Source organism: Peromyscus leucopus, chromosome 1 (genome assembly GCF_004664715.2).
Source record: "Peromyscus leucopus breed LL Stock chromosome 1, UCI_PerLeu_2.1, whole genome shotgun sequence".
In the NCBI taxonomy this organism is placed as follows: domain Eukaryota; kingdom Metazoa; phylum Chordata; class Mammalia; order Rodentia; family Cricetidae; genus Peromyscus; species Peromyscus leucopus.
In genome coordinates, this window is record NC_051063.1 from 56,604,836 (window position 1) to 56,632,518 (window position 27,683).

The following is a 27,683-nucleotide window of genomic DNA, read 5'->3' on the forward strand; positions in this document are numbered from 1 at the left end:
TTTAAATTATATGAATGTGTGTGTCTCTACATAGGAATGGATGCATGTGTAAAGGTCCTGTGGAGGCCAGACAAGAGCATAGGATCCCCAGGAGCCTGAGTCACAGGTTGGACATGGGTGCTGGGAACTGAACCCTCTAGTCCCCTGAAATATACTTTTGCTTGTTTAGACAGTCTTACTATGAACCATTAGCTGGCTTTGAACTTGAAGCCTCAGGCTTTGGACTGTTAGGATTATATTATGCACCACCAGACCTGGCAATGTAATATCCTTTTATAATAAGCAGGCAAAGGTAAGTAGAATGTCCCTTAGAAATTACCAAACCTTGGGCTAGAGAGATAGCTCAGTGGTTAAGAACAATGGCTGCTCTTCCAGAGGTCCTGAGTTCAATTCCCAGCACCCACTTTCAGTTCCAGGAGATCTGACACCCTTAATGCAGACAAAACACCCATGAACATAAAATAAAATTAAACCTTAAAAAAAAAAAAAAAAAAAAAAAGAGCCAGACAGTGGTGGCTCACGCTTTTGATCCCAGCACTGGGAAGGCAGAGACATACATGGATCTTTGTGAGTTCAAGGCCAGCCTGGTCTACAGATCGAGTTCTGTGACAGGCTCCAAAACTACACAGAGAAACCCTGTCTCGAAAAAACAAACCACCACCAACAACAAAAGAAATGAGCAAATCTAGAGAAGTGGTTATAGACTCCCTGATTAGCCAGGCCACGACCTGGGGTTTGTTAGTGGTATCTGATTGTGACACAGCACAGGTAACTTGTTTTGCTGGGTGGAGTTGTCATCTGGTGTCCAGCACTGAAGGAGTGGGTGAACAGAACAGAGGTCCACGGACGGGTAGGAAGATGGGAATGAGACAGAGGCTTCATCATTGCATGGGCTCACTATCCTTTGTGTGTGCATGTGTGTGTGGTCCTGTGTAAATGGGTGTGCGCACATGTGTGTAGTAGGCTAGGTGGACACTGGGTATCTGATTGCTATTCACCTCACCAAGGCAGGGCCTCTCAATGAACTTGGGGTTTGCTGATTCAGCTACACTGCTTGCTAAAAAGCTCCAGCCAGGGCGGCGGCGGCGGCGGCGGCGCGGCGGCGGCGGCGGCGGCGGCGGCGGCGGCGGCAGCGGCAGCGCACACCTTTAATCCCAGCCCTCGGGAGGCAGAGGCAGGTCAATCCCTGTGAGTTCGAGGCCAGCCTGGTCTACAGAGTGAGCTCCAGGGCAGCTAGGGCTGCACAGAGAACCCTGTCTCACCTGGCTTTCCATGGGTGCTGGGGTCTGACTCAGGTCCTGATGCCTGTGCACTTTGCTGAGCTGCTCCCCAGCCTCCTGACCTATCATCCTTATCGTAGACTCAGGCTTAACGCACTTCTTGCATTCATATGAAAAGAACTGCTTTTCTAGGTCCCTTCACTACTGTGATGAAAACTGGATCACTACTGAGATAGTCTCTGAATTAGACATGGGGTGGCAAGGCTCTCTCTCTCTCTCTCTCTCTCTCTCTCTCTCTCTCTCTCTCTCTCTCTCTTGCAGCAGGTCTCTGGCTTAGTGGGTATGAGGAGTGGCGGCACCCACTCCCCATGCCAGATCACCAAGAGGAGCTGGGCTGCAGCCGGGGGTCGGGGTGTGTGTGTGTGTCCTGGAACTGATTAACTCCAGGGGTGGCTTCCGTGGAACCTACTTCTCTAGCTTTCCTAAGAATTGTGTAAGGAACTGACCTATATCCTTTCTCTACTCAAACCAGTTGGAGAAGTTTCTACAATGGCCACCTTCCTGATTTGGCAATGGCTTCCAAGGTGAATGCTATGTAACTGCTTCTTCCTCGTTGAAATATTTCTCCAGGCTCAGAAGACTCGGGAAACTTAGAATCTGGAAGCTCAGAAAGTTACAGGATTGGTGAGGCCCATCCCTCACATTATAAAAGCCGTCAACAGTTGCTTTGGGGAATCTCAGGTGGAGCTGTCCCCAAGACCTGTAAAAGCTCCAGCAAGGCAGCTTCCGGGAATGGTCACCCATGCCTTTCCTGTGATGCAGCTGTTTTCAAGTCACTCATACTCCCATAAGTAACTCCAAATCCACTCGCTGGCTCATTAGCTGGGCTTGAATGGATTTTCCTTTGGTCTGTTGTAGATGTCCTATCTAGGATGAAAAGTCACTCAAAAGTGACAATTCCCTGCCACAGCTTGCACTTGAACCTGGCCTTTTGGCACAAACTGGCCCAAGCCTTCTTTCCCCTCCCTTTCCCCAGAACAACTCAGGCCCAAGGTCATCCTTCCACTCAGCACTGCTGCTTCAGCACCTCCTACTGAGGACTTCTCAGGGCCGAAAGGGCAGGAGACTGTGGCTCCTGCAGATCTCTGCTGAGTGTGGCAATGGAGGCTGATCATGGGATGACAAAACGCTACTCCCTCCCAGCTGAGTGACCTCAGGAAAGTCACTTAACTCCTTCAGCTGGAGATTTCCTCAGCAGTGAGGAGAGACCTGCAGCATTGTAACAAGGAAAACCCCAGCCTGGTGCCTGGCAACAGTGATGCCTTCAATGTATCTACATCCTTAGTGTCTTGCACATTTGGAGAAGGAAGCTGGAGAAGTTTCTACCTGAGAAGATTCCTAAACACAGACTGACTTTCTCGGGGTTCTCATTAAAAGGTGGGCTTTTTGAAAACCAGATCACATGGGCCCTCCATCTTCTCAGAACCTTGCCAGCACACCCTCTCTACAGCTGGTTCCAACCAGCGCTGCCCAGGAAGGGACCCTCTAGTCACCAAGCCTTCTCTCCATGGTCCGGGCTGTTAGCTTATTGTGCTATGTAGTCTGAGCTTATCTGGGGCCGAGTGAGGAGGCCCAACTTCACGCTCCAGCCTTCACGTGAAGTCAAAGAGTGATCTTGGGCTAAGCCCAACCTCATGGGAAGCATCTTGTTCACACTATCCGAGCAGGATGGTGGAGATCTGCAGGACTGGGACCAGTCTGGATCTTTTCTGGGGCTTAAGACCCAACCCCAGGAAGTCTGCTCCTAACAAGGGTTCAAAAGAAAACAAGCCAGTGAGAGCCGTCAGTGAATGTGATTTTATGGGGCAGGAGCGACAAGAATATGCTGCTCTGGCAGTCCCTTGGACCACCCCCTAAGAGCAACAAGTTCTGCCCCACCTGGTTTTACTCAGCGGGCTGCAAGGCCACGGAGGTAGTCTCCCGCCAGGGGCAGCACGGCCCAGTTGTCGGTCCTCAGGGCCACAGGCACGCCATCCGCCTGAGCGGTCTCCAACCGCAGCAGCAACATGGAGTCAGGGGGCAGGCGGACAGCTATGAGGTAGGTGGTGGGGGGCTGAGCCACGACAACAAAGGGCTCTAGGTGTCGGGACACCAAGGCATCCAGGCCCTGTGGCCCAAGTGGACACCACAAACGACTTTCTACACCCTTTGGCAGGCAGGAGTTCCAGAGATCCTCAAAGAAACTCAGCTCGGAGCCCTTGGGGAGCTGGGGGAAAGGCAGGAAGAGGTCACCAAAGTTCACAGACAAGGGTGGCAGGTGGGCATGGCACGTGAGGCCGGCAGACGTGGTATAAAGGGCCTGGACGTGGAGGCGGGTAGGGGCTGGACATCGGGGCTTCAAGGGCAGACAGAGAGGGTGCGTGGGCCGTCCCGGACACAAGCAGGGTATGTGGACAGCCTCCAAAGGCTCATAGAGCTGTCCTTCCACACGGAAGCGCAGCTCCAGGGAGTAGACAGGAACCTCCAGAGCCTCCACCTGCAGATGCAGCACCAGGAGCGGGCCCTTGGCCTTCTGAGGCCCCACACTCAACTGAACTGGAGCTGGAGTCTCCTGCACCATGAGCGTTGATGCAAAGCCCTGGTTCTCAGCCACCAGTGATGAGGCCAGAGCAGGGGCAGCGAGCGAGGGGCCCAGGGCCATCCCCAACTTGGGACCTGACAGGTGGGAAAGGAGGACATAGTATAGTCGGGCATGGTCCCGTCCATCAGCATCCTCCAGCCGTCTGGCCAGTGCCTGCAGCAAGTCTGCCAGGCCCTGGCCCCCACCTGTCCGCAGCAGAGCGCGGCACACCTGCAGCAGGGCCTGCTGGAGGCTCCACTCAGTGCAGTGCATGGCTGCAGCCTGCAGGAAGCTGAGGGTGGCGCTCTGGGCAGCCCCCTCTGCCACCTTCGCCAGCATTCGCAGGTGCCAGCGAAGCGCTTGGCTCTGGCCTGGCCTGGCCACCACCTCTTGCTGCAGCACCACCCTGAGGGGCTCTCTCAGCTCAGGGCTGACCTGATCTAAGAGATCCACAAAGTGGGGGGCCAGGGAAGGCCGAGCTCGGTATAGCTGGGCCAGTCCATGGATCAAGGATGTCCGTACTGTAGGTTGCCCAGCTAGGCAGCTGGCAATGAGAAATGAGGCCTGGAAGCAGAGAGTGGCCAAGGCCTGGGGACCATCATCTAGGGCTGCCCTCTGCTGCAGGCCAGCCAGAAGCTCCTGCAGGTACCGCTGTGGGCTCTGAACCTGGCCTTTCTCCTCTTCCTCGGCATCAGCACAGAGCAGGCACAGCAAATGCAGGCGGGCCAAGAGGACCATCGGGTCGTGCAGGAGACTGGGCATGAGGCCCCGGCACAGCTGGGGACCCAAGAGCAGCGGGGCAGCCTCTTCCCCTTCCGGACCTAGTGGACAGTTCTCGGGGAAGCTCAGGATGCAGTGCAGGTAAAAGAGGTGTGTGGGTGAGGGCAAGGCAGGGTGCTGGGCCACCAAGGCCAGCCTGCGGAGCAGCAGGGCTTCATCCTGAGCAGTGAACAGGGCCTCCCCAAAGGCTGCCTTGAGAGCTAGAACTGAGTGCAACAGCGTCAGCTGTGCGGTGCCCAGCAGCCGGACTAGCTGGGGCTTGAAAAGCACCGGCGGCTGTCCCCGAAGACCCCGAAGGGCCCAGCCCAGCAGCCACAGAAGCTGAGCCTGAGCCGCAGGAGCGAGCAGGTAGGAAGTGTCCAGGAGCTGGGCCACTGCAGCCTTCAGCTCTCGGGCCTCCTCAGGGCTGGGCTCGAGCAGTGGGAAGCCACGAGCCTCCTCCTCAGCTGTGGACCAGCGGGGGCCTGGGGTTCATGAAGATGGGCACCCCACTCTTCAGCTAGTGTCCAGTCCCAGGGACGACTCCCAGCGGAGGAGACCCCAGCCACAAGCAGGCCTTGCAGCCCAGCCCCAGCCCCAGCCCCGGGTGGTACCACCAAGGTGTTGTGCAGAACGAGGGCCAGCAGCAGGCTGACAGGCTGGATGGGACCCGTTGGCCCCAGGAGGCTGCGCAGCACTCCCAGGGAGCCAGCCAGCAGCCCCGGCTTGCAGCGCTCCAGTTCTCCCAGGCACTCACACGCCGTGGCCTGGAGGTGGCGCTGTTCGGAGGCGGCTCCAAAGCTTCGTCCCACGTCCCGGCCTGAAGCTAAACCAAGCAGCAAGGGGCAGGAGCCGGCAGGAAGCTCCCGAAGTGGGTCCCAGGGCACCTCCTGACGCCAGGGCTGTGGTGGCTGCCAACAGCAGGAGCCTCCGGAGCGCTGAAGGCTTTGAGGGCAGGAGGACAAGTGTGTCCAGCAAGGAGGTGGCGGCAGCCTCTGCGGCAGGTGCATCGGGCCACAGTTTGTCCGAGTACTCCAGGCTCAGTGTCAGTAAGGAAACCTGCGATGCGGGATGTAAGAGGGACCCGTGAAGATGAGGTTCAGCCCGCAGTGGTCCGGCCCAACCATGTGGCCCACAGCAGGGCACACGGGCAGTAACCTACCTTGGTCTGCTCGCTTAGCTTCTCACTCCTTAGGTCACCCAGCAGGTCGCGACCCAGGTCCTCACCTTCGGCGCCTGCCAGGAAGGCGGATGGGCTGGCTCGGAAAGCCCCCAGGCGCTGGGCCCAGGCTTCACGACTCAGGGGCCCCATGGTCAGTCATCCCACCAAATTCCCTGCAGAGGGAAGGAGCGGGGGAGCCTCAGGCCCTCGGGCCACCGACTCGCGGTGAGGACGCGCCAGGCCTTCACGGCCGCCAGGGGGCGCCCGGGTCTCCCACCGCCCCCGAGGGGGCTGCTGTCACCCTAGGCCGGTCGTGCGGACCCCAACAGACCCCCAGTGCCCACGTTCCCAAGCTGAGATCCGGGGGCCTCGGGGACGGGGCCGATCGAAAGCAGCAGCGCAAGCCCCTGCGGGACGAGGACTGCCGCCGCGCCGGGGTGGGGGGACCCGGGAGGTGCGTGCCGAGGGCTCATTAGGCCGCCCGCCTACGAGGGCACCGAAACCACAGCGTCGCCCGGGCCCCTGGCGCCCGTGGTAACGGGCCGGCCTCTCTCACCGCTTGAGTCAGCCGCCGCGGGCGCTCGGTCGGCTCCTTCCGGGCTGGCAGGCTGGCGGCGCGGGCCGGGGCGGGGCGCGCGGCGGGCGCGTGGGCGGCCGGGGCCGGGCGAGCCCAGAGGCGGGGCGTAACGGAGCCTCCGCCTGCCACGCCCGCCAGGTCCGCAGGTGCCGACACGCCGGTTTCGCCAGGTCTGAGTAACTGTCTCGCTCTGCAGGCCCCCTGCCCCGAAACCGCCGCAGGCACGGGCAGAGGCGGAGTTTGGTGTTGCCGAGCTCCCGGCCCGCTCCCGACGGCGGGGTGCGTTCCCAGGCCCGGGAGCCGAACAGCGGCTGGGGCAGATCGGGAAGGCCGCCAGCGCGTCCCCCACGGCCGCCCCGCACGGCAACCCGGCCCGGCGCGCTACGGCCCCGGCTCTTGGCGTGCGAGTCTCGGAGCGGCCGCTGGGGGGCGCGCGGGGCGCACGCCCAGGGCAGAGCAGGAAGAGCAAGGCGCCCGTGGCGGTGGGACCGGTCGGACCGGCGCCGCAGGGCTTGGCTTGGCGTCCTCAACGCTGACCGGGCGCGGGGGAGACACCCCGCTCTTGCTTGGGGGCGAGAAGCCGGCGCCAGGGTCGCAGCCGGATGGTAGCCGCTGACCTTTGTCCGGAGCCGCGTCGATTGCGAATAGGGCTCGGGCAGGCTAGAGTCACAGCGGGCTGGACCGGCCGGCCTTAAGCCGCCGCGAAGCCGAAAAACAACGGGACCAGGACTTGGGATGTGCGTGTTGGTGGGGCCTGCAGGGTCACTCAGCTCGCAGCACGACTAAACGTGTACTGAGAAACCAAAGCTTGAGTAGAGAGACTGGACTGCCGGAGACCTAGGACCAAGGGGTGCACTCCGTACTGGAGTCCAGAGGGCTGGATCCAGGCTGCGCCCGGGAACTGGGCCTGTGGCTCGGGAGACCCAGGCTCTGGGTACCCATTGGACTCTAGTTTCCAGGGCACAGAACTACTGGCGTCCAAATCTCGCCGCCCACCGTCCTCAAGCCTCCTGCTAGCTTCAGTGAAGATGAAACTCCTGAGTCCCCTTGGCTGCACAAGCCCCTCGCTACTTACACACACACACACACACACACACACACACACACACACACACACACGTGATGAGGTAGAATCCTAAAAAGAAGGGTGCCTGGGTCCCCAGAACAAGGATAGGAGAGTGGGGGTGGAGATGGGGGGGGCAGGTCCAGCTAGAAGACCTTGTCGGGCCTCCTCTGGGCTCTGGCTCCATAGCTGACTCACAGGCGACAGCTCTAAACCACTTCCCTCTAGGTGCCTCAGTTTCCCCATCTATAAATTGGGAGTGATGACTCCTGTCCAAGGAGCTTTGGGGTGGGGCGCCTGGCTAATTAGACCTAAGATGAAAGAGGCCGAGATGAGAGCCACCCTGGGCTGGGACGGCAGGTTGGAGTAGGAGCCTGTCTGGTTTCCCCGTCTGAGGCCCAGAGGGCGCTGGTAACTGCAGGGCCTGTCTCCCAGCTCTCCAGGAGCCAGGAAGGACTATTAAATCCTGCTACAGTTGAGGAGAGAGGCTTCCAGGGGTCAGGGAGTCCAACTCTGGCTGTGTCCCAAGCTTCTGATGCTGGAGCCTCGCCAGGCTCCAGCCTCCCTGGGCTTGGGGTCTTCGAGGCGGCATGTGTGGTTTCCAGTACTGTGACTCATGGCAACCCTGGGTACTGAGGGTGGGTGCCTGTCACGCATGAACTTTCAGGAGCCCGGAGAAAGAGAAAAGGTGTAGTCTGTTGTACAAAGCCCCAGAACCGCTTCTAAGCAGAACTGGGCTTCTGTTATCCTCAGGTCTCTTGATGTCCGAGTTCCTGGGGCCCTGTTCTCATCTGCCTGCCCAAGTGTCCTTATGAGAGGTGTTCGCTTTGTCCTGGCAACAGACTGAGCATATAGGTGCCCTTAGCTCACCCTCAGGCCCTCCTGAGAGAGTGACATGTCTGGTGTGACCGGAGTCCCCATTTGTTGTCCTCCCCATGCAGGACAGTTCTGGGGGAAACCCTAGACATTGTGCTGGAAAAGGAAAAGTTAGTCTTGAATGGACCTGGGCCTTGACTTTCTTTTTGTTTAATATCATTTTTATTGCGTCTATGGGAATTTCCCATCATGTACCCCAATCCCACTCATTTCCCGGTCCTTCCATGGTCTGCCCCCACCCTTGTGTCCTCCCCTCTATTTTCTTATCTGTAAAAATGGGACCTAAAACAACCCTCTCCCTATAGCACCGGGTGCTGTGGGTACATGGATGCTTCACAGAAGGAGTCCATGGACCAAGAAGCACAGTAGGGACCAGGCAGGGTTGGGGGATGGAGGGTTGCTGCAGATGGGCAGTTTTCTTTTGCAGTGAAAAAACTGTCCTGGCTAGTTTTAATGTCAACTTGACACAGATAGAGTTATCTGAAAGGAGGGAGCGAAACTCAATTGAGAAACGCCTCCATAAGATCCAGCTGTAGGGCATTTTCTTAATTAGTGATTGATGGGGAGGATCCAACCCATGGTGGGTGGTGCCAGCCCATTTTGGGTGGTGTCATACCTGGGCTGGTGGTCCTGAGTGTTATAAAAAGCAGGCTGAGCAAGCCATGAGGAGCAAGCCAGTAAGCAGCACCCCTCCATGGCCTCTGCATCCAGGTTCCTGTCCTGACTTCTTTTTGTGATGGACTACAATGTGGAAGTGTGAGCCAAATAAACCCTTTCCTCCCCAACTTGCTTTTGGTCCTGGTGTTTCGTCGCAGCACTAGGAACCTTGACTGAGACAGGAAGCTTCTGGACTTAGGGTGATGGCTGTAGAACTCCCTGAGACTAAAACCCCCGAACCACACATTTTCTGTGAGGATGAATGTTGTGGTTCATGGATGATAATAAAGCCATTTAAAATGTGTTAGTTGGTTTGGCCATGGTGGTACACACCTTTAATCCCAGCACTCAGGATGCAGAGATGAGTTTCAGACCAATCTGATCTATATAATGAGTTCCGGACAGGCCAGGACTACATAGCGAGGCTGTCCCCACCCACCCACCCACCCCCCAAAAAGATGTTACTGCCAGCCTGTAACCAGAGCTACTCAAGAACCTGAGGCAGAAAGGTCAAAACTTGAAGATTTGTCTACAGAGAAATTGAGGTCAGCTAGGCCAGCTTAGCAAGACCCTGTCTCAGGAAGCAAAAAGAGAAATGGGTGGTAAGGGCTTGCTTAGCATGTGCAAGGCTAGTACCATGGTATGGTAAAGTAAATAATTTAAAAATGGTGTTGCAGCCGGGCAGCGGTGGCGCACACCTTTAATCCCAGCTCTGGGGAGGCAGAGGCAGGCGGATCTCTGTGAGTTCGAGGCCAGCCTGGTCTACAGAGCGAGATCCAGGACAGGCACCAAAACTACGCAGAGAAACCCTGTCTCGAAACCCCCCCAAAAAAATTGTGTTGCAAAATGGGGCCCCTTAGGGCTGGGGCTTGCTGCACAAACATAAAAGCTTGGTGTGGCAGTGAGCATCTATGATCTAGTGCTAGGGGACAGAAACAAAGGGTTCTGGGGACTTAGCCAGTGTAGCTCCAGGGTCAGTGAGAGGCCCTGTCTAAAATGAAAGAAACACACAGAGAGAGAAAGAGAAGCAAGGAAGAGACTATGTGTGGAGAGTAACTGAAGAAGACACCTGACTTCAATTCCTGGTCTGTATATACTTGTAATTGTACACACACACACACACACACACACACACACACACACACACACCCCTGAAGTATGCATGCAGACATACAAAAATAATATAAAGGATACAAATAAACAGGTCCTGGAAATCCTAGAGCTGGCGGAATGACAAACGGAACAAAATGTCATCCTGAAAGACGATACACAGAGAGCAGAGTCCAGGGGGAGAGGGGACAATGGGGACAAGGATTTAGCCAGGGCATCAGCTCTAGGGAAACCCAGGTGGGAAAAAGCGTAGTTGCAGAAGAGGTTAAGCTGTGATGAGGTGGTGGAGAGCTCAGGGTGGAGGAAGACAGGGTATTGGGCACACAGGGAAACGGCGGCAGGTAGAGGTCCTCAGAACAGGGCACTTGGGGCCGGGGATGCTCTCTCTATTGAAGGGAGATGGGGGCATGGGTTTTCACAACATCCATGGCTTGTTGTGGGACTGGCAGGGAGCCAGGGGCAGGTGAACTCTGGCAGGGGCTTGGCCTTGGTGGTAAGTAGAGGAAGAGGGGTCGGGAAGGCTGTGGGGCTGTGGCACTGGAGGCTGGTGACTCCAACATCAGAGACAGAAAGAACGTGGAGACTGAGCTGGCCTAAAACTAGCAGGAGGGACCTGTGGCTGCTGTGGTGGGGTTTCACGACACTCTTTGGTACCTGCCAAGAGCAACCAGCTGCACTCCACAGACCTTGGCTAAAAACCGCCCCTGCCTATGGTCCCCATCCTTTTGCCATACAGCTAGGGGTGGCCTCGAATCAGGAGCTTTACAGCCTCTACTACCAACCCGGACTGGAAGAGCTGCTGGTTAGCAGGGGGTGGTGGCAGAGGCTGCTAATGCCAACACTTGGGGGATGGAGACGGGAAAACAACATCATCCTCAGCCGGATGGATGGGGCGACAGGGCCGACCTGGGCTGTTGGACGGCGGACTTAGCTGAGGGATGCAGGGAAAGCCGCTCAGGGGCTGCACCCCATCAGCCTGCTCCGAAAGGCTGGCTACGGCACCTGCTGTCTCCTAGGCAAAGCTAACTCTGCACAAACTCTTGACTACCAGAGGTCAGAGCCAGAACTAGGAGCCTGATGTCACAGCTAGGGAAACCGAGGCCCTTAGAGGGTAGGTGACTTGGCCCAGATCCACAGCACTAGCCGTCTGCAGCTGGATTCTGTGTCTTTTCAGCATGTATCGACGATGATTCTTTGTGCTTTAGGCTTCCAGGTTCACGGACTCTTCCCCGTCTCCCTCCCATCCTGGCTCCTCCTAAGGACTTCTATGAGAATGGGAAGGAGTAGTTGTGAACACTCGCCCACTACCCAGTGCCCTTCCTAACTCCTCAGCCTCACCGGGATGGGAATTGAGCACCATATTGAGAAAGCGTGCAGTGCAGTGGGCATCATGGCCCTTGCTGGCTGGGACTCCTCTTCCCTTCACACTCGTGTCCTCTACACCAGCAGGTGATGATGTCACTCAAGGCACATGACTCATGGCTTGGTTTTCACTGTGACTCAACCTGCCATTCTTATGTGGACCATTACAGTAGCTCCAACACAGCCCTGGTCTCCATTCCTGCCACCTCTGTGCCCCTACTCCATTCAGCACGCCACACAGGTCACCTCATGACCCACCTTCAGCTTCCTTCCCTTCCAGCATCCCGCATCGGCTGCCACAGCCGCACACACTAGATTGGTTTTCTACCATGGGCCTTGGTCCCAGCTTTTCCTTCTGCTTATGCTCTTTGCCGTTTTGTCCAGCCGGCACCCACCTCTATTTCGGACCTCAGCACCCCACCTGCCACCATCGCAACACCCTAGTTAATCCTTCCATATTGCAGTATCCTATGTTTGCCTTGCATTGTAAAATCCCCAGAGCTAGTACCTACAGGGCACTCATGAACTATCTGGGAGCTGAATTAAGAGAGAGAGATATGAATGTTTGCCAGGCAGAAATGTCTCCTCACAGCGCTTAGCTCAGACCCAAGTTCACGTACCTTGTCTAGCTCCAGGGTGCCCATGACCCCAAAGCTCACAGGCAAACCCACAAGAGTGTTTTGTTTGACCTATTCTACTGTTAGCATCTGGCTCAGTGGGCATGACTGAGGATCTGCGCTGGGATCCCCAGTACCCTGTGCTGGGGGATGGAGACAGGAAAATCTCTGGAGTTCATTGCTCAGCCAGTCTACTGAAACCATGAGTTCCAGGTCCAGTGAGAGGCCCTATCTTTTTTACTTTCTACTTTTTTTTTTGTTCCTAAATTTTATTTATGAATTAATACAAAACATTCCAGACCAATGTGTCTTAATCCTCCTCCTCCTCTTCGTCCTGGTTGATCTGGAAGCTCATAGCTCTCTTTGCTGTTGGCGACCACACGCAGCCAGTCTCGGAGATTGTTCTTCAAGTATTTTTTGGTGAGATATTTCAAATATCTTTTGGAGAAAGGCACCTCGGAAGTGACAGTGATCTTGCTCTTGCTCTGTTCGATGGTCACAACCCCTCCGCCAAGACTCCCAGCTTTCCCATTCACCTTGATTCTCTCCTGGAGGAGCTGCTCGAAATTGGCAGCATCCATGATTCCATCTTCTACAGGGTGGGTGCAGCCAAGGGTGAACTTCAAAACCTGCTTCTTTTTTTTTTTTGCCCTCCTTCGCCACAAGCTTTTTCACGGGCGCCATGGCGGCAGAGGAGGCAGAAAAAGGTACTTTCTACTTTTTGAGACAGTCTCTCTACATAGCCTGGCTCCCCTGGAACTCATTATTTAGACCAGGATGGCCTTGAACTCACAGAGATAAACCTGCCTCTGACTCCCAAATGCTGGGATTAAAGGTGTGTGCTACCACACTCGATGGAAAGACACTCTTGAAAAATAGGGTGGAATAGCTGTAGAGATGGCTCAGTTAAGAGCACCTGTTGCTGTTCCAAAGGATCTGAGATCGATTCCCAGCACCCACATAGCACTGCTTGCAACTCCAGTCCCAGTACATTTGGTGCCCACATCTGGCCTCCTCAAGCACCAGGCATGCATGTGATGCACAGACACATATGCAGGTAACACACTCATACACATAAAAGAAGAAAGTAAAAAGCTGGGTAGTGGTGGCGAACGCTTTTAATCCTAGCACTTGGGAGGCAGAGGCAGGTGGATCTCTGTGAGTTCGAGGCCATCCTGGTCTACAGAGTGAGATCCAGGACAGGCTCCACAGCTACACAGAGAAATCCTGTCTTGAAGGAAAAAGAAAAAAGAAAAAAAGAAAAGAAAAGTAAATATGTAAAGGCGAGACCCCACTGGAACTGCAGCAGCAGACAGATGTGCACAGATGAAGTGCATCTCTCCTGGACCTCGCCCTGCTCACGATGACTCTGTACCAGTAGAGACAGTCGACTGGAGGGCCCCACCCATTTGTCTACCTGGCTTCCTGGACATCCAAACTGCTCTCTGATGAGAAAGCCTAGCTTTGTGTCCAGGGTCCCCTGTGAAGACTTCACCATAGACTCTCCTGGCACTCACTGGGACCAGCCTGTCCAACTGGCACTACAAAGGAGCTCAAGAAATACTGTGGAACCTGGGCACACTCCCCTGCACTCGGGAGGCCGAGGCAGGTGGATCTCTGTGAGCTCAAGGCCAGCCTGGTCTACATAGAAAGTCCCAGGACAGACAGACAACAATACATATAAAGACCCTGTCTCAAAAAAAAAAAAAAAAAAAGTAATGGATTTCACTGAGGGGAAAAGAAAGCAAGACAAACAGGCTGTGAAGTGAGCCAAGTTGGGCATGGTGGTACACACTTTTCATCCCAGCACTCGGGAGGCAGAGGCAGGCAGATCTCTGAGTTCAAGGCCACCTGGTCTACAGTTCCAGGGCAGCCAGAGCTACACAGAGAAACCCTGTCTCCAAAAAGCAAGAGAGAGAGAGAGAAGAGAGAGAGAGAGAGAGAGAGAGAGAGAGAGAGAGAGGTAAGCCGAATTCAGCTGCCTCCTAGACAACCCATGTCGCTGCCCCAGGATTTATTACTAAAGATAAGCATACAGTAGGTGCTCACTTAGTGTCAGTTGAAGAGCAAGGTCCAAGAGCAGAATGAAAAGTGGATAGGGAAGAGTGGACTATGGTAGACAGCTCTCCAGGGACAGCAAGGGGAAGCGGTACACCTTAATGGCTCCTAAGAAACGCCACAGCGCTTTCCCAGTAACCCAGTGAGGCAGGTGGTCGGATTCTACAGGAAGAGTCAGGCCCTCGGTCAAACTACTTCCCACTCAGTGAGGACGAGGCTGGTGTGTCTCCCTCCTCCACTCATCTTCACAGAGATCCTGGGCAATGTACAGGGTCTCTCCAAGTACTCCCACTTTTGAAACGGCCTCGGAATGCCCTTGAGCCCATCCTAACCGCTTCCTCTCCTTTTTTGCCTTCCTTGTGCCCACGTGTGCATGGCACCAGCTCCACAGTGTGCCTGTGGAGGTGGGAGAACCGCTCCTGGGATCAGTTTTCTCTTTCCACCGCGTGGGGCTGGGAGTCGAGCCTTCGTCTCTTTGGACTCTCGTTTTGCTTTTGAGATAGGATTTGACGAGGAAACTTAGGCTGGCCTCTGACGCTCAGCTTTCCTGTCTCAGCTTCCCACGTGCTGGATTACGACCTGTGACTCCTGACTTTTGAACTGTGTGAATTCATTTATCAGACTAATTTCCCTCACAATCTGTTCCCACAAACATTGAACACTATGTGAGAAAGGTGTACTGAGGTCTGGAGTCTAAAATGTTAGCAGCCTTTAACTGCAGGTTCTGTTCCTGCCTTTAATAGGTCAGCCAGTAAAAGAAACCCAGCCACGGCCCAAGTGTCACAGTGAAGTGGTTCATGAAGGCCACGGAACACTCCCGGGCAGTTCAGCAGGGGTGGGGCATCATTCCAACTGGGCCTGCTGAAGAATACAGCAGGGTGGATGGGGATGGGGAGGAGTTGATTGCCATGTTCCCACCCAGGGGGGGTACTGGCTGCAACAGGCAAAAGAGGACTGGGTCAGACCTCAGCTGGGGTCCTCATCCTCTGGTCTTTTGCAGATTTCCAGAATCCGAAATCTGGCTACCTATGATCAGGAGAGTTTGGGCGAATGCGTCCGCCTATATGCCAAGGCGCTGGCCTCAAATAAGTTGGACGCAGGGCAGTTTAAACGCCCGCACAAACGGAAGGCAGGCTCGAGCTTTGGATCTGCAGGCGCGTCCGAGCCTCCGGGTCCACGCGTTCCTGCTGCCTTGCGTGCCTTCCCGCAGGAAGCCGGTGCCCAGCAAATACCTCTGTGCTGAACCAAGAATTGCTCAGCCTGGCCTTGGGGATCCAGGGCCGCTGGGTTCCCGCCTGGCGGCTTTGTACCTCTCCGGGCGCCCCAGGCGCGTCAGGCTGGGCCCGGGCCTGTTGGGCGAGTTTTATGTCCTCGCCCACGGAGCGTGCGAGCGCCGGTGCAAATAACGTTGCCCTCCCTTCTTTCCGGTGCCTGCTCCCTCCGAAACTCTAGTTTGCAAACCTGAGCACGCCGGGCAGGGCAGGTCCGGGGCGGGCCGAGAGCTGTTGGGTGGGGGGACCGGGGCCCGCCCCCCCTCTCACCCCCGTTGGGCCGTCCCCCCTCCCACCCCGACGAGCCGCCCCGCCCGGGCCGCGAGGCCACCTCACCCGCAGCGGAATGGAAACCGGTTCGACAGGTAACAAATAGGTGGGTTGTCACCGTTATTTCCCAACGCATGCGCCATCGCTCTCCTGGCCACTCCAAGCTAATTAGATCAGATCAACACCCCCACCCCACCCCCGCCCGAGCCACCAACACACACCGCCGCGAGCCAATAAAGCGTGAACCCGTCCGTCCAGCTCGCACTTGAAGACATCGCAAGCGGCCGCAGGGACGCCAGTCGAGCCAAGGGACGCTCACTGGGCGCTTCTCGATCCGGGTGCACCTGGCTGCACCCGCTCTGCGGGCACCGGCGACCTTCGGCGGAGTTGGAAGCGCCACGCGCGGTCCCTGGTACTCTTTTTCCTCAGAACGTGGGCACGCCTCGGCGACTCCTTTCTTGAACTGTCCCCATTCCCGCGCCTCAGCCCCGAAAAGGTGGGACGGCCACCCGGACTCGACTTACGGGAGCGAAGCGCACCGGGCCAGGAGGGATCGAAGATGCCCCGTGCGTTCCTGGTGAAGAAGCCATGCGTCTCCACGTGCAAGAGGAACTGGAGCGAACTCCCGGACGAGGAGCGCGGCGAGATCTACGTGCCAGGTGAGGCACCGCGGGCTCCCGGCGCCGGGAGGGCGGGGCGCACGGACGAGCGGTCGGCGCCGGTCAGTGGCGCGTGGGGGACGCAGGTTCCCGCCGCAGGCCGAAGCCCGGCGCGGGAGGAGCGCGGGTCGGGGGGAAGGGGCCCCAAGCCGAGCCTCGGCCACTCTCAGGCTCGGGATCGCACGCAGGGGACGCAGCGGGGTGTGTCACCGCTCAGAGGACACCCCCACCACCCCCTCCGCTCTCGCGTCGTAAATCCAGAAAACCTGGACTTTCTTGAGGCAGGAGAGGAGCACTGGAGCGATGCCACTTCGGAGGGGAGGGCGGGGGACTGGAAAGGAGCTGGAGTTTCCGCTGAGACTTGGGCTACATTGTAAAGGAAAACTTGGAGCTTTAGTTGACCCCACAACACTGCTCGGGTTAAGATAAGAGAGATGAGGTTCAGGGCCACCGAGTTTCCCTGGCCTCCAGCCTGATGGTCCAGGAGCTGCTGAGAAATACACCTGATGCACCTTGCTTGCCCTTGAGACAAGGTGGTGTTGGGTCCCACCTCTGTTCACCCTTGCAGAGGACCCTAAGCAAAGGAAGGTACACCTAAGGTACACACTCCAGGAAGCTGGTGTACCTAGTTTATTTAGGGAAGACGCCTTGACAGCCTTTGCGTCAACTTCCTCCAGCAGCATCTTCCTGGAGTCCTAGGACACTTCAGCTCCCGATACAAAAATCCTAGGTCGGAGGCAAGAGCCTTCTCAACTCCCTGCTCCCCGGCCTTGGGGGTGGGGCAGGAGCGCACTACCCTGAGCCTCCAAGGGGGGGGGAGTGTGGTAATTAACCAACCGACTTTGACCCTTGATCAGCAGGCTCTCTGGCACCACCCAGGCTTTTAAGAAAGTGGGGGAAATGAGGGTGGTGAGGGAGGGACCCTGTGTGGGTTCGTGCCTCAATTTCTCTCTTGAATAAGCTGTTGGTGTCTTGGGTGTAAGTGGGTGTTTTGGGCGAGACCTGCCAGGATCCAGTGGTGGTAGGAAGTTTTACCCTTATCTCAGGAGCTGTAAGGCTGTTCTGAAGGCTTCTTAAACAAGGGAATGGGCCAGAAGACCCTAGAATCCCCAGTGTGGGGGAACAGGAGGCAAAAAGGGAAAGGTACCTCCTCACCTGAGGTGTGGGCTTGGGCTTTTGTGATTTCTGCCTGGCTAAGTGTTCTGGCCAAGTGTCCAGTGCTCCACCTCCGGAAGGGCCAGTGAGGGAGGGACACAGCCCCTTCCTTGCTCCAGCCTCCTCTCCAACCTGTGTTTGACTTGCTGCTTAGCTGCTCCTAGGGATCTGATAAACCGAACTTGGACTGTGCTAAAGGTGAGCTGTGTCTGAGCCAGGCTAGAGTGCTGTTATTTTTAGTTTTATTTCACATCCCAATCAGTAACAGATCATATGTTGACTTTCACAGAGGACAAAGATATTCTGCTTGTTCAAATCATTAAGACTTCCTAGGGTTCTAGAGATTTTTTTTTTTCCAGAACAGATCTGAGGGACACAAGACCAGAGACCTGGTCCCACAGCCTGTCCCATCGAGTAGATAGGGGGCCTCTGTGGTCGCTGCCACCTACTACTGCTGTCTTGATGAGGAGACACGCCAACAGTTGTTCCCTCTCTCAGGACTGCCCCGGGGTGGGAAATAAGCTCTTGGAAGATTTTCCCTCATTGGTTGAATGAAGAGAAAGACCTGTGGGTAGAAGTTACAGGACTCAGTTCCCTCCTGTAAGTTAGGTGGCCCACTGGAGCCGGGTCTTTCCCACAGTTCTGGAAATAAAAAAGGAATGGCCTCAGTCTACGCTTGGATGCCTCAGAAGGCTGGAGTGCAAGGGGTGTGTTTTGTCTCCTGGCTGAACCATTCCATCACCAGCCAGCCATGACCCCAGGAGCCGGCTAGGCACGTTTCTGTCACCCTACCTCACAGACTCTTGGGGCACGGTTTGACCAGTTAAGCAATGACCCCATTCCCGGTGGGAGGGCTGGGGACATGGGAGTGTGTGAGTTCTGACCTTCCCGCCAGGGATTTTTAAGACCCTCAAAGCATCATGGAGAGCACCCGGAGGGGAGGTTTACCATGCACTGAGGGCGCTGTGTTGTGGGCCTGACCTAGGGACTGCACTTGACTGTCACTTCAGCCTTCCTCTGTCTGGCACGAGCTTCCAGAGTCTTCTCCCAGGGCAGAGTCACTCCTTCAGCTTTGCTGAGGACACAGCTGGGAGCTGGGAGCTGGGAGCTGCAATGGAAGACAGGCAAGTGAGGAGATGATCCACTCCCTGCCGAAGACAGCAGAGTTTGGGGTTCACTTGGCTTCTCCCCACCACCCACCATCTCTCCTGGTGCAGGAGTCTCTGTTTGGTTGTGTGTTTACTGTGGTGACCGGGAAGGATGAAGCAGGTAGCTGTAGCTGGGGTAAATTCCACTCCTGCACTATGGAAGGGCTCAGGGAACTGCTGTGGGACAGTTCCTCTGGAGTTGGTCCTTGCTGAGTGAGTTACAGTCAGGAAGGGACCTGGGGACAGATTGAGCCTGAAAACTGGAACTCCAGGAGAATTCCAGGAACCTCTTTCGGGCTCTGAGGCCCTCCACTTCCAAGCCTCGCCTCCAGGAATAGTCTGGCTTGTTGGTCTCTTCTGGCAGCACATGTCCAAAGCTCAGAAGCTACGCACAGTACACACCTGTAATCTCAGCACTTGGATGGAGCAAGCGGGAAGATCTGGAGTTCAAGGCCAACCTCAGACACATAACAGATTTGAGGCCATCTGAGACCTTGTCTCAAAGAAACAAACAAACATGCTGAAGACGGGGTCATCCAGGAGCCCCTGGTATTCCTCCAGATGACATGGCCCAGCCTGACACTGCTCTGGATGGGATAGGGACTTGACCAACTTGTCATTATTGCTGTTTGAGACAGGGTCTCACTGTGTAACTCTGGCTGTCCTGGAACTCACTATATTATGTAGACCAGGCTGGCCTCGAACTCACAAGAGATCTGTTTGTCACCAAGCTGGGCATTTTTGTTGTTTTTAAGACAGTGTTTCTCTGTGTAGCCCTGGCTGTGCTGGTATAATTTTGTAGACCAGGCTGGCCTTGAACTCAGAGATCTGCCAGGCTGAGTGGGACTGGCTGAAAAGTCAGCTGTGGGCTCCCAGTGCATATAGCATGTGTGGGAAGGCGGAGTTTCTTTCAGGAGTGTTCTAGCCACTGCTGAGAGTACTGGGCAGTGAAGAGGTCAACTAGCCAGGACATGGAGAGAAGAGCAGCTGGAGAGGCACCTCTCACCTGTCTCAGGAGACACTGTCACCCAAGCTGCCCAGGCTTGGATGTCCTAGGGCAGAAGCTGCTACACTGTCCCAGAAAAGGTGGTGAGGACAATGCTTGAGGCTGGGAGGACAGGGAGCACAGCTTAGCCACTGTCGGTGCGTGTGGCATGGTCGTTTCCACCGCACAGCATCTGAAAGGCAGGTGGAGCCCGGTCCATGCTGAGGGAGCGGGTGAAGGATGTGGCAGCAAGTACAGCTCTCCCCGGACGAGGGCCAAGAGCGGAGTCTGACTTCAGCACGGACACCGAATGGAAGGAAAGCAGTTGGAAAGGAGACAGCCCCTGCCTTGAGAACACCAACATCCCACAGAAGGGCAATAAAAGGCTAAGAGACAGGCCTGTGATGCTCTGGGCACAGAAGCATCTGCCAGTTGGCTGCCGCTGTTCCTTTCAGGTGACGGCTAGCTGACCGGCAGGACTAAGGGAGCTGAACACAAGGGATTCAGCCCTTCCAGATCAGTGTAAAAGGCAGCCTAAAGCCAGCCTGAGGTGTGCAGACCCACATTCAGAACAGAGTTCACACACACACACACACACACACACACACACACACACACACACACACACACCAGCACCTGTATGGTCAGCTGGGGACCCGAAAGGTCAGGTATCCACACATCAACTTAACCTGCTCTCCCCAGAAAGCTGGGGATCAGGCCTATGGGCAGCCCTGTCTTGAGACCTTTTATGGGCTAGGATCTGGCAATCTGCCTGGTATTTGGGCCAGTGACTGAAAGAAAGGAGACCTGTAGAGGGTAAGGTAGGAGATGGCCTGTGGATGGGCAGCCTTTTCATATCTGGTCTGCTGCTCCAGGCCAGCTCTGTAACCTCGGGTAAAGGCAATAGGAGAGGACTCACCAGCTCCTGAGGAGGAGGGAGAGGGCTGGCTGGGCTGGCCTTGCCACACTCCGTGGCTGTGGGCGGAGGCAATGAGTAGTAGCCACAGTGGCCACTGCCTTGCAGGAAACATCTAATTAGGGGACAGAGAGGAGCACCAGCAAGGCCCAACCAGTTTTGCCTCCTGCCATTCAGTGGCACTCAGGATAGGCGGATAGCATGCCAGTGGATACTCCCTGTGCGTGCGGCCCTGGGAGACGCACACTTGTGGGGGTGGCAGGGAGACAGGTTTGGTGGGTGGGTAAGTTGAGGCAAACATCCCCACCCTGGCAGTCTTATTGGCCCTTTGCTCAGGTAGAGGCAGCATGGCTTGCCCGTCTAGCCAGCTCTGTCCTGTCTGCTGTCCCTAGCAGCCTTTCCGGGATTGTGTAGGACGAAGAAGGGTAAGGCTCATCCTCTACCATGGGCTGCCGTCCTTAGACTCCATAGAGCCAAGGAGCCAAGTGTGGCAGCTCACCTGCCAGGCTGTCACTCACCCTCTGCTGACCCTCCACCCAGGCCGTGTGGCCGGCCGGGCTGGCGTTCAGAAGCCGCACTCACACCAACCCCCCAAAGTAACAGGATGAGTGGAAGAGCTGGCTGTTTTTCTCTGCTTGGGTTGAGAAGTCCAAAACTGTCCTCTAGTTTTGGACTTTGAGCCAGGGTGTGTCTGGTGAGTGGGCACCAGAGGCACCACTGCTCTGACCCCACTCTCCTGTCCTAGTCCTGGGTGTCACCAGGTCCCTCTGTAGGCAGACTGGTCTCTGAAAGCTGGACTCACAGCTTGAGCCCGACACCAGTCAGCACGCCTCATAGAGAGGTGGTATGCCAGCTCAGGTGCCAGGCCAGGGCCAGGCGCTAGTGAATCAACTCCTGGAATGAGGTGGCTCATTAAGGTCCCCCCACCCCCTGGACAGACGGACGCCAGCGCTAGAAGAACGGGTTCTGGGCGGCAGGCAGGCGCATTCTTCCTCCGACAGACCTTTGTTGTGTTTTGAGGGGGCGAGAATTGGGCCTCTCCCGAAACTCAAGTACTTTTATATTTACCTTCCCCCACAGTCCTGGCGGTCCCCCAGAAGAGGTGAGGGTGATAGCCTAAGCTGGGTCCTTGCCCTCCATTCACAGCTCTGGCTTGGAATACAGTACTCAGAGGGCCTAGCTTGAGGCCCTGAAATCCTACCCTATCTGAGTCGGTTGGATTCACTCATCCTTTCTGTACCAGCCCCAGTCTTGACTTTTCCTTCTGAAACTAGGAAACTTCCTAATTTATAGGTTTTTAAGTACAGAGCTTAGGTTGTATTGACTAATTGGAAAATTATACTTCTTGTCCCAGTTCTGTTGGCCTTGAGACTTCCTGCCTGTCTTTGTCCCATAAGGACTGGGGCTCAGGGTCCCAGCCCAGCCTTGTAGGCCTGGCCCGTTCAGCTCACGGTGTTTGTTGAGGGGAGCGGCCTTGTCAAAGGACTGCCAGGTATCGGTGATGCCACTGCATTGCCGGAGGGCGCCCAGCCTGACTGCCACGGTGAGCGGTCCGCGGTGGGGGAGGGTTGTGTAACGCTGGGCAGGGCGCCCAGAGACTGACTGTTACGAGCATCCACCTGCTGCTCCCTGGCCTCCTCCCTCTCCACCCACCTGGCCTCTTTGCTGACAGAGCTGTGCCCAGCCTCAGCCCAGGAGTCCTGCTGGGCTACAGTAACAGTAATCAGGTCAGAGGAGGAAAGGCTAGGACCACCCAACCCCAAAGGTCTGCCCATAGGGGAGGCCCAAAAGGGTCCAGACTGCCAAGGACCCTTCAAGGACTAGAATGAGTCTGAAGGAGCTTTGCCTGGCCAGGCCTCCAGCGGTGCCCTTTGTCCCTAGAGGAGTAAGGGCACTCTGGAATCCAGGGCGACTGGCCCAGGTGGGGCAGGCAGACACTGCAGCGTAATTGGCAGGGCAGCTCCGGCCTCCCAGTTCCGCTAAGAGAAGTTACTCAGGGGGCAGTGGCTCTTGGCTGGCGTCACCTGTAATTACCTTAATGGGGCAGGAGGGAGGTGCGGCATCTGATGGCCTGGGCCCCGCCCTGCTCTACCACAGGCCTGCAGCGGGAGGAATGGCGGCTACAGACCCAGCCTTCTTGCTTGGGGACCTTCCTGGAACTCCAGTGGATCTTTTCCCACCCACCCTCATCTGCGGTTCTTCTCTCTGCAGTCAGCCTGGGCTTCTGCCCACCACCACCCTACCGGGGAACCAGAGCCATCGGTGGCCGAACCCCCGCCTTGCCCTCTGGCTTTGGACATGAGCCTTCGGGACTCCAGCTATAGTGTGGCCCCGGGGCCCTGCGTGGTGGCCCAGCTGCCCCCTGAAGATGTGAGCCATCTGACAGATCCCCAGAGCAGAGACCAGGGGTTCCTACGGACCAAGATGAAGGTAATAACTTTCATTCTGTCTTGAGGTCCAGGGGCATGTATAGAGACAGATCTGGGGCACAGATGTGACACAGGGGACCATGTGAGTCCTGGACTGCAACTGTTATAGAGACTCACTTAGCTGGAGCACACAGAGGAAAGAAGCAGATAGGAAGTGAGATCATCTAACCCTTTGGAGTCTGTATCAGCGAGTGTTCTAGTCTCATTTCTGGCCACAAAAGAGAGCTAAAGAGCCACCCTTTCACACAAAGTCTCAAGGTGACGAAGCCAGCTAGAGCCAGGCCCAGATGTTCCTTGCAGAGACCTATATGGACTGCATGGAGCAAGAAGTCCGGGTCAGTGGGGGAGTTAGCTGTTCCTTAAAGCATATGGCAGTGAGTGGGGTGTGCACAGGGCAGGAGCATCCCCTACCCCACCCTCACTCACGCTCAGTAGCACCACATGAGGCAGTACAGATGGCTTGTGACAGAGGAGAGGAAGCAGCCAGCTGCCCTGGCTGGGTGGACACTCCCAAAGCCCCAGGGCCTGGGAGCACCTGCCAGCAGAGATCTAGCGGGAGGGTATCCCTCTGGGGCCATCCCTCATGTCAAAAGACTAGATGTGGCTGGAAGGAGAGTTCTGTCCCTTCCCTTCCTCCCTGCAAAGGCCAGGGGTAGATGATGGGAGGGGGGGTATGACTGGCCACAGCCAGACACTAGGACTCTCCTGACCTTTAAAGCATCCCTCATCCTCCTTGCCAGCCTTTCCTCTACACCTCAGACTCCTACAGGTAGGGAGAGCAGAACACAGGACAGGACAGCACAGGAGACAGAGGACCAGGTCCTGTTCCAAAGAGGGAGGGGTACCAAATGGAAGTGTGGTGTGACAGATGCCCAGGACCTCAGGAGGAGTGGCTAGTGGCAGGCCCCTGACAGAGCCCAGACAGTCACTGTATGCGAACAGAGTTAGGGAAGAGAACGAAACACTCAGACACACCTTTGTAGTCACACCTAGAATGCCGCCACAGCTACTCTAAACAGTGTCCGGTAGTGCCACCAGGGTGTGTCACATGGCCCAGACAAGGAGCAGGAGGGTGATAGAGATGGAGTAAGACCTGCATTGAGCAACGGGCAAGGGGCCATGACATTGGTCTTTCCATTGCATACATTTGAAAGTTTCCATAATTAAAAAAAAAGAAAAATGATGGAGCTAGAGAAATGGATCATCAGTCTTCCAGTCCCTGTCCAGAGGACCCAGGTTCAATTCCCAGCACCCACATGGCCCCTCATAACTGTCTGTAACTCCAGTTCCAAGGGATAAGACATCTTCTGGCCGCCATGGGCACTGGGCAAGCATGTGATGCACAGACATGACATATACATGCAGGCAAAACACCCATAAACATACAATAAACAATTTCTGTAAAAAGCAAGAAAACTGTTTCTAAGGCTGGAGATCTAGCTCGGTGGGTAGAGCACTTGCCTTGCATACACAAAGCCCTGAGTCCAGCCCCAGCCCCACGCAGACCAGGTAGAACGGCACACTCCCGTAACCCCAGCATGTGGGAGGTAAAGGCAGGAGGGTGGGAAGTTCAAGGTGACAGCCTCAAAAGGGGTTTGGGGACCCAACAGGAAACTGGGCCAATACCCAGAGGTTCTTTGCAGCCCCTCTTAGCAAATGGCACAGGCTATGGCCTCTGGAGGGTGTTGTGGGGCCGGAAGGGATCTGCCAGCCTATAGCCCTGATTTCTAGACACCTTCCTCACCCACAGGTGACCTTGGGGGACAGTCCGAACGGAGACCTTTTCACCTGTCACATCTGCCAGAAGGCCTTCACTTACCAGCGCATGCTGAACCGACACATGAAATGTCACAACGATGTCAAGAGGCACCTGTGCACGTACTGTGGGAAGGGCTTCAATGACACCTTTGACCTCAAGAGGCACGTCAGAACCCATACCGGTAAGTAAAGTCTGTGTGCGGAAGGAATGCCCCAGGCCTGCCTGGGACCTGGGAGGCACAACCCCAAGCTGAGGGCAGAGTCCTGGATTCATAAGCAAGGACTCAATTCCAAAGTCATTTGTTGGTTACTCAGCAGTCAGGTGACCTGACCTTTCCGTGTGTGGAGGCTCCAGACAGGCTCCACAGTCCCTGTCAGGCCCTGATGCCGACCCCTGTTGTCCTCAGGTGTGCGGCCCTACAAGTGCAGCCTGTGTGACAAGGCCTTCACCCAGCGCTGCTCTCTCGAGTCTCACCTCAAGAAGATCCATGGCGTGCAGCAGAAGTATGCGTACAAGGAGCGCCGGGCCAAGCTCTATGTGTGTGAGGAGTGTGGCTGTACCTCTGAGAGTCAGGAGGGTCACGTCCTGCACCTCAAGGAGAACCACCCCGACAGCCCGCTGCTACGCAAGACCTCCAAGAGAGTGGCCGTGGCCCTGCAGAACACTGTCACTTCCCTGCTGCAGGGCAGCCCCCACCTCTGAGCGGCGCAGGCCCCAGGAAGGACCAGGTTCACCTCCCTGCAGCCTCCTGCCAGAACACCCAGGCACCCCTGCGCACTCAGGCACTGGCTTCTGCTCACTTTTGGAAGTCTGTCTTACAGGCAGAGTCCTTCTGAGTTTGAGACCATGGGGGCCTGTGTTTGGGCAGGGGTGAGGCCAAGTGATTAAAAACAGCTGCTGAGAGAGACAGGCCCTGCTTCCTTGCAGCAGAACTCTGGAGATGTGCTGAGGGGGAGCCTGAGTACAAGATGGGCAATGGAGCCGATGGACCGCAGAGCCAAGACACCAGCTAAGAGCAGCCCTGCAGACAGACTACTGTGGCGGCAAAGGCGGGCAGAGGCTCACTGCCTGCAGGGCTAATTCTCAGGGTTCCAAGGGCTCTGCCCTTTCGTCAGAGGCCCACATGTGTACAGCCATGTTGGTGCTTGTGTGCGTGTGTGTGTCACACTGCTTTATGTGTGACTTAGTCACATGTACACCTATGGCCTTCCATATCACCTCATTCTTAAGAGACCAACCACAAGGTGCCAAGGAGGTTTTAGTTCCTTTTTTTTAAAGATGACAAATGTACAGATATTAATATATTTTTGGTGCCCACAGTAAGACTGTTTTTTAAAAGGGATGGAGCTGGCTTTTTCTCCAACCCTATTGATTCTATTTATCCTGGACATTTCAAACCTCCTCTGTGCCTTGGTTCTGGGGTGGTGATGCAGACTCACCCTGATCTCTGAGCTGTTCCATTAAAGACCTTCCTGCCCTGCCCAGAAGATGAATTGTTCCTCCTGCCCTGCCCCTGGACAGTGCCTCACCTCTCTCTCTCCCTTCCCTGGCTTCACTTCCTTCCACATGCTTCTCCAGGCCCCAGTTTTCCTGGTAAGCCTGATGATGGCTGACTGGGTGTGGCTAAGGCTGGGGGTGGGTCCTACTTCGACCATATGGGCTGGTAATTTTTTCACACCAAGTCCAAGTCTACCGTCTAAAGTACTAAGACAAGGGCAGGAACAGGCTGGGAGTCTGAGTTTTTTCCTGGCCAAGTCAAAAATTCTTGAGCAGCAGCAAAATTTGAGACAGAATAATAATCCACATACCAGAAACTTTGAGAGGGAGCCTGTCTGATGGTTAATAAAGCATCTCTGTTGTCTTCTGTTTTCCAAATGCCTTTGGACTGAGTGGCTCCTCTGAGGGACTGGGTCTTTTTCCACTGGTGTGTTTGGTTATCCTGCTGAGACCAGAAAAAGGTTGTAGGTCAAAAGGGTATGTGTCTCACGGGTCCAAGGAGTTATAGGCAACCTGCAGAGAATGAGAGTCAGACCCACAAGACAGGCCCAGAACATGACAGGCTGGGAAGCCCCTGGATGCCCAACATAGCACAGTCTCCCCTACCTTCCTGGAGCAGCACAGGCACAAACCCAGGATCTGGCCCCAGCCTCAGGCTCACTCGAGAGGACAGAATCTTCTTGACCATCTCTGGATGGAGTGTAGACTGATATGGAGACTTGCTTCGTTTTTTTTGTCTGGGCTGCTTATCCTCTCAAGTTCTCAAATGTAGGACTCACTGTGTTTCCATCTCTGTATCTTTAAGCCAGTCGGAGGCCACTATAAGCTTTGTCGTTTGCTTATTTCACAACCTTCCATTCAACTAGTAAGTCAGAGAACTGCTATTTTCTGTATCGCTGGGGGTTTGTTTGTGTTTTCCTCTTGGACCTCATTTTCTCTCATGCAGAGAAGTTCATTAAAACAGTTGCTGCTTCTTGCCATGCCTTTCCCGTTCTCAGCCACCTGGGATGATGTCAAGACCTGACCTAAGCTGGGCATGGTGACAAACCTTTAATCCTAGCACTCAGGAGACAGAGAGGCAGGTGGGTCTCTGAGTTTGAGGCTAGCCTGATCTACAGATCGAGTTCTAGGCTAGGCAGGATTACATAGTGAGACCCTGCCCTGCCCAGAGCTGGCAGTTGTACACCTGTAATCTCTTAGGAGTTCAGACAGCAGCAGCAGCAGCAGCAACAACAACACAACCGCACCAACAACTCAGGTGGGTCAGAAGCAGAAGGGTAGACTCGGCTACTCGACAAGCTGGATGGTGATGTGAGGCCCAGTCTCAAAATAACAACAATAAAAAGGGACTTGCCCCAGCTGGATGGAGCTAGGTCTCAGGTGGTTGGTGTCTCTGACCCTAGTCAGCCTGCTTTGATCTAGGGGATGGGGCAGGGGGTCTCTCTTGGGATTTCTTCATCTGCCTAATGCTCAGGTCTTCCACTGAGGGTCCGCATGGGCTCAGGGTTTCTAG

General features: G+C 55.7%; 3 protein-coding genes and 1 pseudogene across 9 annotated transcripts in view; 1 reads left to right on the plus strand and 3 right to left on the minus strand.

The window, feature by feature from the left end:
• Positions 1-3,059: 3,059 nt before the first annotated feature.
• Ap5b1 (adaptor related protein complex 5 subunit beta 1) lies at positions 3,060-6,390 on the minus strand. Its single transcript, XM_028892868.2, is given in 5 exon segments — positions 3,060-5,087; positions 5,090-5,444; positions 5,446-5,658; positions 5,762-5,934; positions 6,318-6,390. Coding segments are annotated over 4 exon segments (2,637 nt in total). The 5' UTR covers positions 5,912-5,934; positions 6,318-6,390; the 3' UTR covers positions 3,060-3,168.
• A 5,881-nt stretch (positions 6,391-12,271) lies between these two features.
• LOC114709189 lies at positions 12,272-12,772 on the minus strand (annotated as a pseudogene).
• Positions 12,773-15,702: 2,930 nt separating this feature from the next.
• Positions 15,703-26,543, plus strand: Ovol1 (ovo like transcriptional repressor 1). Its single transcript, XM_028892866.2, is given in 5 exon segments — positions 15,703-16,281; positions 22,697-22,731; positions 22,733-22,915; positions 24,665-24,854; positions 25,080-26,543. Coding segments are annotated over 5 exon segments (804 nt in total). The 5' UTR covers positions 15,703-16,181; the 3' UTR covers positions 25,376-26,543.
• Positions 17,657-27,683, minus strand: part of LOC114709178 (uncharacterized protein DDB_G0290685-like) — a 43,869-nt gene continuing 33,842 nt past the window's right edge. For 2 of the 7 annotated variants that reach the window (XM_037208218.1, XM_037208206.1), the window contains 3 exons: positions 26,482-26,615; positions 18,385-18,544; positions 17,657-18,001 (listed from right to left, as the gene is read on the minus strand). The gene's annotated coding sequence lies outside the window, so the exon portion shown is untranslated. Of the gene's footprint in view, positions 18,079-18,384; positions 18,545-26,481; positions 26,616-27,683 lie in introns of all 7 variants that reach the window. The other 5 variants (XM_028892862.2, XM_037208212.1, XM_028892858.2 and 2 more) reach the window with 5 other exon arrangements.